Source organism: Rhipicephalus sanguineus, chromosome 1, assembly GCF_013339695.2.
Source record: "Rhipicephalus sanguineus isolate Rsan-2018 chromosome 1, BIME_Rsan_1.4, whole genome shotgun sequence".
NCBI classification, from domain to species: domain Eukaryota; kingdom Metazoa; phylum Arthropoda; class Arachnida; order Ixodida; family Ixodidae; genus Rhipicephalus; species Rhipicephalus sanguineus.
In genome coordinates this window covers 300,536,824-300,551,297 of record NC_051176.1, presented here as the reverse complement: position 1 = coordinate 300,551,297, position 14,474 = coordinate 300,536,824, and the positions used below count along the sequence as shown (strand labels likewise).

Here is a 14,474-nt window from a genome sequence, read left to right as displayed (position 1 = left end):
TTACAGGCACTTAAAACGCGAGGTAACCCTAATTCTTGAGTACGCACTCAAGGTTACATTAGTGTCATATTTGAAGGGCATTAGTTGTAACAGTTCCAATTCACTGTCAGGTAAACGTATAAAGCGTTATTTGTGTTCCACGAGCATGACATCTAAGCTGTTGCTACTTGCTACTGCTCGTTTTGTATTTCATGACTCGCTGGGGTGAGCTTCGTAGTACAAGTATTGCGGCTCGAACTTAATCCGCACGCTAAGAGATTTGTGCTTTGTTGCTTCTTTTAGTTGGAGGGGCGAAGTCTGCTGTCAAATAGTGTAACAGTGAGTGCCATATGTTTCAGTTCTTCGGCAGGCAACGAAAATCCCGGTCACCTGTTCAGAGCCGTCTGCAGTCAACCAGCTCCACTGGAAGGTTGTAACTATTCGTTGCTTGTTCACCTTTTCCCTTAAGAGGATGCTTTAGTTCGTGGGCTCTTGTCTAAGTACGCGAGAACACGTAAATTCTTTTCCTCGTCATCTACTGCACAGAATTTGACAAGGTTTGTCGCATTTAGAAATGAGGCAAAATCAGGTGACTGAAGGCAACAAGCTTCCATTTAGGCAGTCATTTTCCCCCGAATCTGTTGATAATTAATTGCACACCTAAAAGAAAACACCAATTCTGGCAGCCACAATTGCTTAGGACAGAAAGTTGAGCTAGTTGGTAAGTATCCTTTACGAAATGCACGCAGTAGACGCGAAGTTTGTGTTGTCTCGTTCTCTTCTCCTGTGACTGTTCAGTTCCTATGTCGAGCCAGAGTCTGAGGGATTTTTGCACTCCATGACTTAAGATTGGTTTGGTGCAGCCAGATGTGAATTTCAGTGAGCCCATTTAGTTTTGTATGATGTGATTTTGTTTTCTGACTGATGGCTGTGACCACATATTGCTGTTTCGATGACAGACGGTAGGTAGTATGATTGGCCTCAGGCCTGGTAATCATCAATACTGCCAGAACATGTACTGTGCACATTAAAGCTGCAATTTTTTAATATTTTCTTTCAGTGGACCAGGCAAAACAATAGCTGTCGCAACTGGTGTGGCTACTGTTGGCATTGGTGGGGCTCTTGCTTACGCAAAATTCGACTCAGACTTCAGGCACAAACTAGAAAGCAACCTTCCTTATGGAGACTCGCTCATTGGCAGCATTCTTGGACCGGCTGAAGCACCTGTGTGAGTACAGGCATGGCTTGCATTCTAGTGCAGCACTTTTTTCACTCTTATTGAGCCACAGCAGTCACACAGGCGTTTTGTTGTGATTGAAATGAAATGCGAGTTTCACATCCGAGTTTGCATTTGTACTTATTTGCATTGTTGTGCTTACTTCCCCAGAACTCTCCTCGTACTACTTTTTTTTTTTTTAGCACCAAGTTTTCTTTGTGTGTTATGGTGGCATTTTCTGCACTGCATTTGACAAGGCATTTTCATGACTATTAGTGACCATATTTTAAAGAATTCTTTACTGTATTAATTTATAGTTTCTTGTGACAGAAATAGTTATTTAGTTACTGGTACATTTTACGACCTACAAAAAGCTAGAAAAATATCAATGCAATGAAAAAAAAAAAACATGAAACTTGGTTGTAAAATGTGTGAAAATTGGAATTAACATTTATCAGCTTCAACTAACACTAGTAGTAAAACTTGTCTTACATTGTCTGATGTATAGTTTAAATATGTAAGCTGGCTTGCTTAACACACTTGCTTTTGTGTAGAGTTTTGCTTTGTATAGATTGTAGGAGCTCGTCAGAAGCGGGGATGCCTTTTTTTCTGAGCACACTTTAACCCTTTCAGGCGCCGCCTATGAAGAACTGTCTGTAAATGTGTCAAACTCACAGAACATTATTTCAAGGCACTCAATATTTCATTGCAACAAAAATAATGTCATAATACATCGATTTATGTGCTTTATAGTGATTCATCTTACTTAAATTGTAATTGAATATCCAGTTGTACTGAAGTCATTCAGGTTCTGTTTATGCATAATTAAAATCAAATGTCATGCTAGAAATACTGCAATTTGGTTTTTAATTATAATCATTTCGAACAAAGAAAAGCTGTACTTCTGGTTTGGCTCGCAGAAAGCGGCACGTCGAACATGGTAGAGCATTCAGCAAAGTGATCATGCACAACAGTACAATTCAAAATGAAGTTAACTGGAGACACATTTATTATGTACGGGTTTCAATTCATCCAAACCTGAATGTATCTTGCTCTTTCTCGGCCCCTAGTCGACGCAACTAGCCAAAACAAGTTGTGTACACAATTGTGTACAAAGCGCCTCAAAGGGTTAAAGTGAAGCTTTATATGGCAAGGCAAAAGGAAAATCCCGGAGTCATATGTGCGCAAGAAACTTTTATCATCATGAACGTATACGGGCCACAAGGATTGGGCAGACCCACTACTCACCACTAGTCCACTAAAAGTCGAGTCATGTGCGGACAAAACCGTATGTGCCACAGAAATTGGTAAAATCCCACTACTCAACACTGGTCCACTAAAAATAAAGAACTGGACGCATGGGCCGCAAACACCAAATTAGATTTTGGACAGACGTAACCAATAATTGAGAAAGGCTTTAGTTAACTGTCGGGATTAATCCAGTGATAAACACCGGGGGTGGCACGTTTCAGCTTTGCTGGTTAACCATCTGTACAGAGTGCTTGGGTGAGGATTTGTGTTACTCTAGTTGTCTATGCTCGTAGCTGGGGTGACTAAGGGCTTTTTTAACCTTGTATACCACCCAAAAAACATGAGTTTATTACTAAATACGAAATTTTGCTGAATTTTGTTTTTTCTTTGGGTTCTGTAAAGGGGGGGCATCCAATAAGGACTTCTTTACAGAAAAGCTATACAATCGCCTCTTACAAGAGTTTTACCCTCCCAAGTAGGTGTATTATGATAGCGTCACGAAACTGCTGTCATCTACTGACTCGTGCACCATGAATTTTATTGTAACTCATGATTTTAATCGTTTGGTTAAGAGTATTGACATGATTTTGAGGCAGCACAAAAGGGAGTTTTATTTCCTTGGCATGCTGTGCTAATGCTCTACGGACGCTGGGGCTAGGAAACGTCGTATAAAATATTTCAGTTTGATTTTAAAGTTTTCATTGCCAAGCATCGGCAAGCCAGCCTCACTGCAATGGACATTATCATGATGACTCAACACAGTTCGATGGGTTTGTGAACTCTGCATCTTGCATTTGCATAGAGACAAAATTGCAGAAATCGCTGTCGGAGTCACCGGGCAGCAATTTACGATTGAACTAATTACGATTTGCTTAGACTTCGCTTTGAACCGGAAAATTGATATTCGCTCAAGCCTACAATTATTTGCCAGTGATTAAATTTCAAACTATTTTTCTGGTGAACTTAAGCATAACTGTGTTTACAATGCTACGTTTTTGCAAAGCAATTGTGCTCATTTTTGCATTTTACATTGACAACTTTCGTGCTAATGCTGTTCTTATTGTCTATTACGCATCGTAAAGTGTCCTCTACCAATTTGGGCAGGCTTTACACTGCATAGCAGTACCATAATGGTGCCACTTTCATAGTTTTGAGAACACTAACAATAAACAGAAAACAAGAAAATAACAGGATGTGAGTAATGTGCACAAGCTGCCTCGGCATGTTTTTAATTTTTTTCAAGCATTAATAATAATAACATAGTACTGATTCAGAACTGTACAAAACCTTCTTTAACATTGGTAGGCCTTGCCTTGTTTTTTTTTAGAGCAGGATGTTGCTTTCCACTGGTAGATTTAGCCTCGAACAGGCATGTTGTCTCACATGAAGCTGTTTCTTGTGCAGTAGACAGCTGCCTTCTGAGAAGGTGAAGGAAAAGGCCCTTGAGTCTAGTCTCCTACGCAAAAAGACACCAGTGGAGCCATCAAGGGTCAGTGTTTGCTTGTACAAAGCTTACTCAGTGGTACTGGAAGATGTTACTGCTGCAGGGTATTGGAAGCAGCATAAATAAGATTGTCAGATGTGCAAGATTTTATAGCTAAACTGCTGGCCCGGTTGCTTTGAAATTCCCCTCACCTTGTACAATGCATCCAGCTGAATAATGCATCGTGCTGCATTACTGTTTTGTCCTGACTGCATTGGAAGTGCTCATACTCTGCCATTTCTGAAGCTTTGTGGATAAAGGTCATGTCACACTTCAGACCTTTTCATTGTTTTGCCTGCTTGCTAAAAATAGGGCTGCAATACTGGTAGTGGTTATAGCGTTGAGAATAGTGCTGAATATGTCAGATTTATCTATAGATAAACATGACATGTTCTGTACAGTTGTGTGCATGATCACAAAATAGGTGTATCAAAGCGAAATTGTTCGTGTCTGCAACTCTGAGACATAAAATAAAATTAAATTTTTCACTGTTCACCATTTTAGACTTCAGGCACGATAATACTGTAATATTTTGAACAATGCATGTATTCACAACCAAAAAGGGCGTCGCTCAAGGGCATCAGAAATATGAAAATGTTTGTTGTAGAACTGTTAATAGGTGAAAACATCTTTGCTTGGAGTGCATGATTTTGTTATTGTGTGTCCTGCACTGCCGCATTCCCAGGGGTGAGACAGCTGCGCATATTGCGCATTTTTTAATAACGTCGAAGTCTGGGTCAGTGCGCATTGCACATTTTTGATACAATTCCATTTTTCTGCGCCAAGCTGCTCCAAAAGCATACAAATTGCAAAAAATTGCACCGAACTGCTCCAACACAGCTTTAAAGGAAGAATTTTGATGCCCACGTCACCTTCAGTGGGGAAAAAAGGCTGAGTTGACATGATTTTCCAAGCAGCGCCTAGCAGTGCCCTGTTCACAGAACACAGATGTGCCCAAGCATCTTTAGCATCTTTCTATGCACCTTTCTAATGAAGGCTCCGATGGAGCCACCTTAATCTCCTTTGGGCTGTTGTAAATATATGCGTGATCCCCCCAAAATGTGCTGTCGTGCCCCGAGCGTGCTGTTTCTACTCGCTAGGCTGTGTGTTCTGGCACTACTGTCGCTTAGTGAAAACTATTGAGTGGCATGTGTAGCAGGGTCGACTCTCAGGTTCTTTGTTGTGTGTAGCGTGTTCCTCTGGTTGCTGCAGTTTTCGTGTCGACGCTGCTGCATGTGGTCACCTATGAGTGCACCTAAGAACACATACACATGCATTGTTTGCATATGCATGTGTTTGCAACCAGACAAAGCGATCTGGCATCCTCCTTTTGCTTTTTTTTCTTTCACTGCACATGCATGTGTTTCTGCCCTTCAGCCTGCTATTGAGATGTGCCAGCCTGCCCAGCAAGAAGTTGTGCTGCTAGCTGCTGTGGTGGCTCATTGGTTAGGGTGCTTGTCTGCTGACCCGAAAGACGTGGGCCAGATCCAAGCTGCGGCAGTCGCGTCTAGATGGAGGCAAAATATTAGAGGCCCGTGTACTGTGCGATGTCAGGACATGTTCATGAAACCCAGGTGGTCAAATTATCCGGAGCCAACTACTATGACATCTCTCATAACCTGCAGTTGTAAGTTGTTTTGGCAGCCCTCTTGAACACTGCTGTGAATGAGTACTGAAATATTTCTGGTCCTAGAGCACTCATGACAATGAACCACAGACGATAAAGCACAACGGCAGCATGCAGCCACAGTGTAAGATGCATACAGTCAAACCCGACTATATCGAACTCAGGTAAATAGAATTATTCTTTATATCGAACTATTTTTGAACACTACAACACTTTAACGTCATTGCATAGAAAAATCTACGTCTACATCGAACAAAAGTAGCCAGAACACTTGATATATCGCACATCGGCCAATGCAAAATGCCCCAATAAGTTGGCTTTCCCTAAAAAATTTTTGGCTTTTCCTCATGGAAGGGGACTTTTCCGCATGCATTTGGGAGAGCAAGTGGTGTGATTGGAAGAGTGGGCAGTGTGATTAAGAGAGTGCCGCGTGGAGCGAGTAGAAACTGCCGATTCATACATGTGCTTTCCGGCATGATTCTTCGTTGTTACGCCGCTGTCCCGTCATGCGGGGTCACCGTTCACTTCTCCTCTCAATTTATTAACCCGGTGGATTCCGTAAAAACAGAAGAACCTGCTGTTCTCCACAAAGCAGGTGATAATCATTACAGTTGAACATGGGGAAAAGAAGCCTTACGTCGCAGCTGTATACACCATCCCAAGAAGCACGCTGAGTATGACATTTAAAAACAAAGCTGACAATAGGGCTAAGGCAGACTAGGTGTTTCCGGCGCCCGATGAGTACGCACAGCTTTGTATAAAGATCTTAGTACGCTATTTAGAGGGGTACCGCATTTTCTCGCATATAACCCGCCCCTGCATAAAACCTTGCATCCCCAACTGCAATACGCGGAAAAATACAAAATTTAAAAGAAAACTCAACCTGCGTATTGTCGTGAAGGAGTCTTCCTTACGTTATCTTACTCAGTGCTGTGAAGCGAACTTGTGCACTAAAATTCGCACTGAAAATACAGTAGAACCCTGCTGTTACATTCCTCCCTGTTGCGTTTTCCCGGCTGTTACGTAGTTGATTATCCGCATGAGAAACACAAGTGACAGGTACTTTCGGTTGTCGTGAGCAAAAGCATAGCCTTTGAGAACCGTATTACAAAGAGGGCGTCTATCACATAGTTGCTAGCAAAAGTAAGGCCTTTGAGACTGGGGTTTGCATGCTCCGTGTGTTGGCATGGACTCATCATCATCGTTATTTGTCGGAGGAGTTGGAGCTTGTTGGAGTTCACGGTCGGACTCGTCGCGCTGGTCGTGTTGCGTGTTCTTTCACACCTACAACTGTTGGTGCCAAAAGAGTCGCCTACGTTGATCACATTTCTGGGAATGACGCCGTTCTCAGCTCCGCGTTTCTATCAGTCAGCTTGATCATGGCTGAGTGCGCCAATACGCGCACCAGGGACGAAATTTAGGAGTGAGGGGAGCAGGGGCAATTTTCTTCAACGATTGCTTTCGGGGGTACTCTCACTTTTGCGAGGAGTTCGACAGTTACTGCGAGCCATGGTGGCCCGACTCCATGCCAACAGTGCTACATTACCACTCGAAGGCACCGGCATTCTCATGAAGGTATCGCCATAAGTGATTGCTTGCCAAGTGTCTGCCATGGTGGCACTAGATTTATTAAAAGGATGTGACATTGCAGGTGCCCGAAAAAATTTTCGTGATGCTCGGGCACGAGTTAACGCATTAGTAGGCAACATTGCATGATTTTTTCAAGCGTAAGCACAGAAATAAACTTCTCTACCACTAAATAATTTTTCGTTTTTCCTGTTCCTCGGCTCTTGGGTTTCCCGGCTCTTGCGTTTATTTCTTACGCCTCCTTCAAAAACATATCAGTGGAGTTCTACTGTACAATAATTTCATTAACCCTTTGAGGGTCGAATTTTTTTTGCGAAATCCAGTCCAAAAATGTGTAATTTTTTTATTGCTGAAATAAATTCTTCAGACGATTCTATTTAAGGAAAAAGTTGTCTAAAATTTTTTTCGTGACCATAAAGTGACAAAAAAATCATTTTTGTTGTTACATACACATGGTTTATTTGTACTAACATCAAGCAAAATCCTAAAATAAACGTTAACAGTTTTTTATAAACAAAAATTATGCATTGTCTTAAACATAACTCACAGACATACAAAAACAAGCGCACCAGAATACTTTTCAGCGTGTGATAGTCTTTGAAGCATGGCTCACCACGCACGCTTTTCACACATCACTCCTTGATCGTAATCGGAGTCTGAACTTGTAAAAAAATTAGGGGTGTGCGAATATTCGAAATTTCGAATATTTTTCGAATAGTGTTTGCTATTCGATTCGATTCGCACTGGAATTTTACTATTCGAACTATTCGAACTTCCCAAAAACAAATACAGTCAACGTCCGATTGAAAGTGACCCCTTCAGATTTTTAATATGCTTCACCTCATTACATTCTCGTATTGCGGCAAAGCTGCCTTTCAAGCTCCGTTACGGTCAAACTTTTCCAAGACGCAGTCAACGTCCGATTGGAAGTGGTCCCTAGATTTTCAATATGCTTCACCTCATCACAACACGGTATGGCGGCAAAGCTGCCTTTCAAGCTCCGTTACGCTCGAACTTTGCCAAGACGCAGTCAACGTCCGATTGGAAGCGGTCCCTAGATTTTCAATATGCTTCACCTCATCACAACCCGGTATTGCGGCAAAGCTGCCTTTCAAGCTCCGTTACGGTCGAACTTTGCCAAGACACGGTCAACGTCCGATTGGAAGTGGTCCCTAGATTTTCAATATGCTTCACCTCATCACAACCCGGTATTGCGGCAAAGCTGCCTTTCAAGCTCTGCTACGGTCGCCAATGTATTAACTCAAGAAAACGCTGGTTCCAACATGGAGATGAAAGATGTGGCAGAAGTGGGGGCTCAATTAATGCCGTTTAGGACCTGATATTTGGGCAGGAAGTCCAAAAAATCGGAAGCCGAAGCTTTGTAGCATAAAAAATTTCAGATGTTGTTATATTTCAACATCTACGCGGCAGATTTGAAACTCTGGACTTGAAGGGAGCACACCCTTGTCCGCCACATCAGTTGGGCTTCCACAGAAGTTGAAAGAGGTGGAGAGGCTGAGGAAATGGCATATTTGCCTATCACATGTAAAGTGTTGTCGGCAACACTTTGGTTGCACCAAATCATGTACATAAATACAATTCGGCCTCTACATTGCCTCATCCTTGATAAGACAACTATGAAACACCACCCCGCCAGTGCTTCATCAACCTAGCGAAAAGAAACACTTTCATGTTGCTATCTCATAAGAATGTGCTTAGGAATCCTCTCTAACTTTTTTTACTGCAATTTCACTTCGAAGTATTCGAAAAGTATTCTATAAATATTTGAGAAATATTCGAAAAATATTCGATTCGATTCGCACTCACACTTCAATATTCGAATTCGCTTCGCACCCAAAATTTTGCTATTCGCACAGCTCTAAAAAAAATCCTCGTCTGACAAACTGAAATCCACTGAATCAGATTCTGATTCGGTACTTAAGGAATAGTCCCCATCGGAAGAATCGCTGCTCGACTCACCGGCAGCAGAGCAACCGACGCGCGCTTCCATAGCGTAAGCGAACTGCGTCAGTGAGCGCACGGAAGAAAACTATATGGTTGTGCGCCCGTCCGCAAAGCAAAAAGAGTGAAAAAGCTACAGTAATCCTTCGTCTTATCGCCAACAAGACGTTGTTAGTTTTTCCGAGACCCCAAAACAGGAAACGCAATCATGGCGGCGTCGTTTGTGTAATTTAGCACCGCACGGAAACAGATGTAATCGCGCCCCGCTTGTTACGAGACAGTAACAAGCGGTCACCCTTTGAGAGATCAGAAACCAAACAGCCATCGGCTTTGCGGGCGCGAGAAGCGAAAACCACTCGAAGGACGAAACCGAAACCAGCCAGACCGCGTGTTTGCATTCTGATACGCAACTGAAAGCCGCCGCGCTGCTTTGGAAAGCAAAAAAAAAATACGGAGAGACATCGGTGCTCGGAGGTGCGTTGGCGCATTTAAAGGGACACTAAAGAGAAACAATGAATTAATTGGTTTAGATTGATAAAGTGTGCTCGGAGAACTCTTGTGTAGTTTATTTCACCACCATAGGTTTATTATAGAGGAGAAAACCAAGTTCAAAGTTTCATTTTTAAATTTCGTGCCGAACATTGTAATTCGTAATGTAAAAGGTTTCAAAGAGCATTTAACGTATTTTGGCGCCACTGGCTCGACGAAATTTTCACAAACTCGTTATTTCAAGTCTCTGGCCCCCTCAGAGGATAATGTACTTCGATTTAACCGATTAGGAACTACGTAGGCCGAAGCAGGCACCGTCAAAAATGTGTGACGTCACGGCAAATGGTGCAGGAATTCCAAGGTTTCGTCGCCACCTGTATTTTCTTTTTGCGCGTTTTCTCACTTATTAAGCATCTTCTCACAGCAAGCGTGGTGTTTTTGGTATCGTGGAAGACTACTTTACTAATGCAAGAAAAATCGTTTTGCTCTTTAGTGTCCCTTAAAAAAATTCCGCGTACTCCCGAAGCGTGGCAGCACATGCAAAGCAAGAGAAATGATCGAAAAAGGGGCGCACTTTAAACCAGCTGCACCGCGAACGCGCTCGGATGGGCATGCGATAGCCGGCGCACAGTTTTGGGAAGCAAAAAAAAAAAAAAAAATCAACGGAGACACATCGGCGCATGAAAAAAATTCCACGTATTCCTGAAGTGTGGCAGCACAGGCCAAGCAAGAGAAGTGATCGAAAAAGGTGTGCATTTTAAAAATAAACGCTATGCTTTACATGTACGATGAAAACCCTTTGGTACCAGGAAGCTTCTGCCGTACATGTACGGCGAAAACCCTCAAGGGGTTAAAAGTTGTATATTGAATTAGATATATGCGGGTTTGACTGTACTCTCTAGGGGGGGACATTCCTCGGTTTGCTTGCGATCGACCAGCATGTTCCAGTGATGGTAGTGGATGTCTATCAGTGGTATGACAAAACTTCCAGATTTAAAAAAAAAAAAGGTTTTATTTTTCGTTGCTATAACATCGGTCACTCCGTGGGAAATTCGAAATGATTTAGTCGCACGGCGAAAGTAGGTCAGTGACGGCTAGAGGAAAGCACCTCTATCGCACGCGTCCTACAGCTGGTCAGGTGTACCGAGTTGGACACACCCATGTGTCATTGAATTTGGGTTTCCCACAAAGCACCAGTTGCCACAGCAGTGAGAGATATCTGTCTTGTCTTGAAGTTTAGTCTTACCTCCAATAGAAAGGCACCACCGTTACCGTACTGATAGGTGTGCCGTTGCTGCGTTATCTGGTTGAAGCCTGGCAGGTATCCTCACCCAAAGCGTATATGTGTGCAAGCGGCCAATGTGGGCGTCATGAAAACGTATTAGACCCAACAAAAAGAGGTCTTTCACCAGCTCTCGGTGCCCACCGAACAAATAGCCGTCGTTTGCCTTCAGGAGTGCTGCTAGTGATTACAACAGTGGCTTTTCCATCAACAATCAGCACTCCCAGAAGAGCCTAGAATATGGTGCGTCTGGTAAAAGTTAAAATAAAAAACAGAAAAAAAACCTTCCGAACAATCCACCTCTTTCATTTTCCTGTGACAACTGGTATTGATAGAAGCAAAGCCTCAGAGATGGAGATGTTTCGCGACTTTTCTGCTAGGGGAAGGACGCGCGTACAGGGGCATCGTGAAAAAGCCAGATTGAACGGAATAATCATGTGCTGTGTTGTGGCCATTCTGAAGCTTCCCTGATTTCTCTTTGTCTTGCTGTTGCTAACTGCACACATTTTGATTGCGATTGTAAGTCAATCCACTAATTCAGATTTCTAAGTTTAAATAAAATAGGCCTACCTGCAGTTGTGCAAATACACTAAGCTTCATGCTAGGGAAAGCATGAGCACCCAAGAATGACTGAGTCTTGTTTACTGCACAGTTATTTCTTGGACTGACCTTTTGGACCAGAGTTCTATTTTCTGTGGATAACTACTGTGTCATTGTACACTAGTTGTGCAGTACGTTTACTTTTTAGGCCATATTTTGCAGTACCTTATTTTAGTAATTTAACATGGAAGTATTCGAAAAGTATGTGATTCACATGAACACTTTAATAAAATTTTCTTCGCATCCAAAATTTTCCTATTCTGACAGCATTAGTTAAAACTAACAGCTTCTTGAATTCAGCCTCTGAAACAGCACTCAATAGCAAGACTGAAAGGTAAATCCGCCTTTTTTACGATGCCTCGGCGCATGCGCTCTCCCCTAGCAGAAAAGTCTCGAAAGGTTTCTTCATCTTGGAGGCTTTGCTTCTGGCAATACCGGTTGTCCCGGCCCCTACCAAACCCCTACCAAAACGGCAGAGGGCAGCACAGGAAAATGAAAGAGGTGGATTGTGTTTGTACTAAAGGCACTGATGTGTAAAATGGGCATGTACAGGCATTATAAAAATAGTACTAAACATCTTGACAAAATATTGAAACAGGAAAAAAACTAATTTCCCTAAAATCCGGTTTCTAGTTATAACCAATACTAGATCGTGATAACAGGTTCCAAGTTATGAGTTTTTTGTCTTCAGTTGCTCATGTGCCAATTTTTCTTTGCTTACGTGGTACCATGATTTGAGTTTATTTGTGTGTCACCTATCCTTTTATCGCCAGTATTCTAGGCATGTGGTCATTGTCATGCTGTCTATCGTGACAAATTGTGCTGCTTGAAGCAGTGATTTTTATGATGTCACATGTTTTCTGCAGAGTGAACTGAAGCCTTCTTTGCCACCACCACCTCCAATTACTGCCCCTTCACACACATCCGTAAAAGGTTTGCTTTCGCCTTTATTCCTTATCTTGCGTATACCATAATGCTATCATGAAAAGGTATGAGAGAGAATTTAATGAATACTGAATTGGTTTACCCATGTCTAGCATGCAAAATTCCACTCTTTAAACATGTAGAACTACTTGATGCCGCAAAAATGAGCAGTCTTAATTGGATGGAGCATACATGCAAATTCTTTTTGCATAGGTGGAGATTACTATATTAAATGCGAAGCATTTCTTAGTGAACCCCAGTCACTTTGACCGTTTCTATCTTTCTGTCTGTCTCGGTCGGTTGGAACATTGCATATGTACTACTCCAATGATTCAGCCGTCATGCCGGGTTAACGTCTATTGTGGTTCCAGTGTTAGCTCCGCTTTCATAGAAGTCTAATAATAATAAACATTACATTTGTGTTCCTATGATTCAGCAAGCTACGTTCAAGCGTTGCTCGACCTCAGAGGAATACGCAAATGAAAGTTACGTATGATATTCACATCATCGCACTGTAAAGTGCACTTAGTTTCGATAATACTAACCAGGGTGCGTACATGTCCTTGAAACCCTTGAAAATCGAAAGTCTGTTTTCAAGGCCCTTAAAAACCTTGAATTTCGGACCAGTCCTTGAAAAACCTTGAATTTGTTGAATGCTCAATTTGAATTGGTATTTGTCGTCATGAAAACGGTTTTTGTTGCTGAACTTTTGTCTTTTGTTTGTATTCCGAAATGCGGCCAAGAAACCGTACCAATTTTTATACCTAGTATTTAGCTGACTCTCGTTAGCCGACTCTCGTTAGGGCTGACGTTACATCACACAATAAGTTACCCTTTAAATGCCAGTGTTGTCGTCGTCGACATGCCTGGTGAGCTCACGATGTGCACACAGCTACTACACTTACAAAAACACGTCGATCCACCTCGTAACACTTGGCTCGAAGCCATAAAATACAGCATAGAAATACTTGCTGGCTGCTTCGCATGAAACAGATTCTCACAACGCGTGGGATCTGCCGAATTTTTTTTATTCGTATGTTTTAACAAACTGATATAATGTCCACAATACAGTTGCAAAACTTTAAGTTTTTATTTTTTACTGAACTGCAATGTTTCTATGTTGCTCCTAGACTCGGACGTCATTATAACAAACACTCAAACCTCATTATGCACTCAAACCTCATTACAACAAAGTTGCATCTGCCACGAAACTAACTTAGTTACCGTATAAACGCGTGTAAGGGCCGCACTTTTTTTTCAAGAAATGAGGGCCAATTTTCAGGGTGCGGCCCATACACGCGACATTTTTTTCTTTTAAGTAAAAACGCACCAGTTAGCGAACGAAGAGCGTTTATTGCAGTATGCGACCTTTCTTGCGACATACGTGCTCAATCGTCGTCACTCAGCGAGTCCTCAGACTTGGAGTCCGAGATGAGATGGTGTGCTGCGAAGCGCCGTCACTCCACAAGCAGTCATCTTCCGTGCCATCCAAGCTGTTAGATATCCCGGCGACTTTAAAACTTCGGGACACAATGTCCGTCGACACCGAGCTCCACGCAGATAGGATCCACCCAAGTACAGTCGCCAAGGCTAGTCCCTTCACACGCAGCATGTCCGTTGCGAGTGCAAGACCATCATTCCGCACTTCAGTCACATAGCGGAGCAAGTCTTCTTCCAAATCGGGAAACTTGCACTGCTCTCCTCGGAAAGCGCGCTTAGTGCTGTTGGTGTTTCGCAAGGCTTCTTTTTGAGCACACCAACGTCGAACACACTTCTCGTCAACGTCGAATTTTCTGCCGGCGGCACGTTTCCCATGCTCGAGAGCATACTCGATCACCTTCAACTTATAGCCAGCAGTGTAGCTATTCAGGTACTTGCCCCTCTTGCCAAAACTTGAACGCCGTGTAGAAAACAAGCTAGCCCAAAGGTCATCGAACAGTGCAGAAAACTACAGCAAATGGCTGGCTGAACTGCACAAACCGAACGCCGCCGCGAACGCCATGCCAAAGTTGGTGATGCTAATGCCGATATGGATAGCGCCGATAGCGCGTTGGTATAGAGATGTGAGAAGCTA

General features: G+C 42.7%; 1 protein-coding gene across 1 annotated transcript in view; it reads left to right on the top strand.

Annotated features, from left to right (window-relative positions):
• Nucleotides 1–14,474, top strand: part of LOC119379368 (MICOS complex subunit MIC60) — a 106,232-nt gene that overhangs the window by 204 nt on the left and 91,554 nt on the right. Inside the window, exons 2-5 of the mRNA XM_037648680.2 lie at nucleotides 339–409; nucleotides 1,040–1,207; nucleotides 3,851–3,935; nucleotides 12,343–12,409. Coding sequence (XP_037504608.1) covers nucleotides 339–409; nucleotides 1,040–1,207; nucleotides 3,851–3,935; nucleotides 12,343–12,409 — 391 coding nt within the window. The remainder of the gene's footprint in view (nucleotides 1–338; nucleotides 410–1,039; nucleotides 1,208–3,850; nucleotides 3,936–12,342; nucleotides 12,410–14,474) is intronic.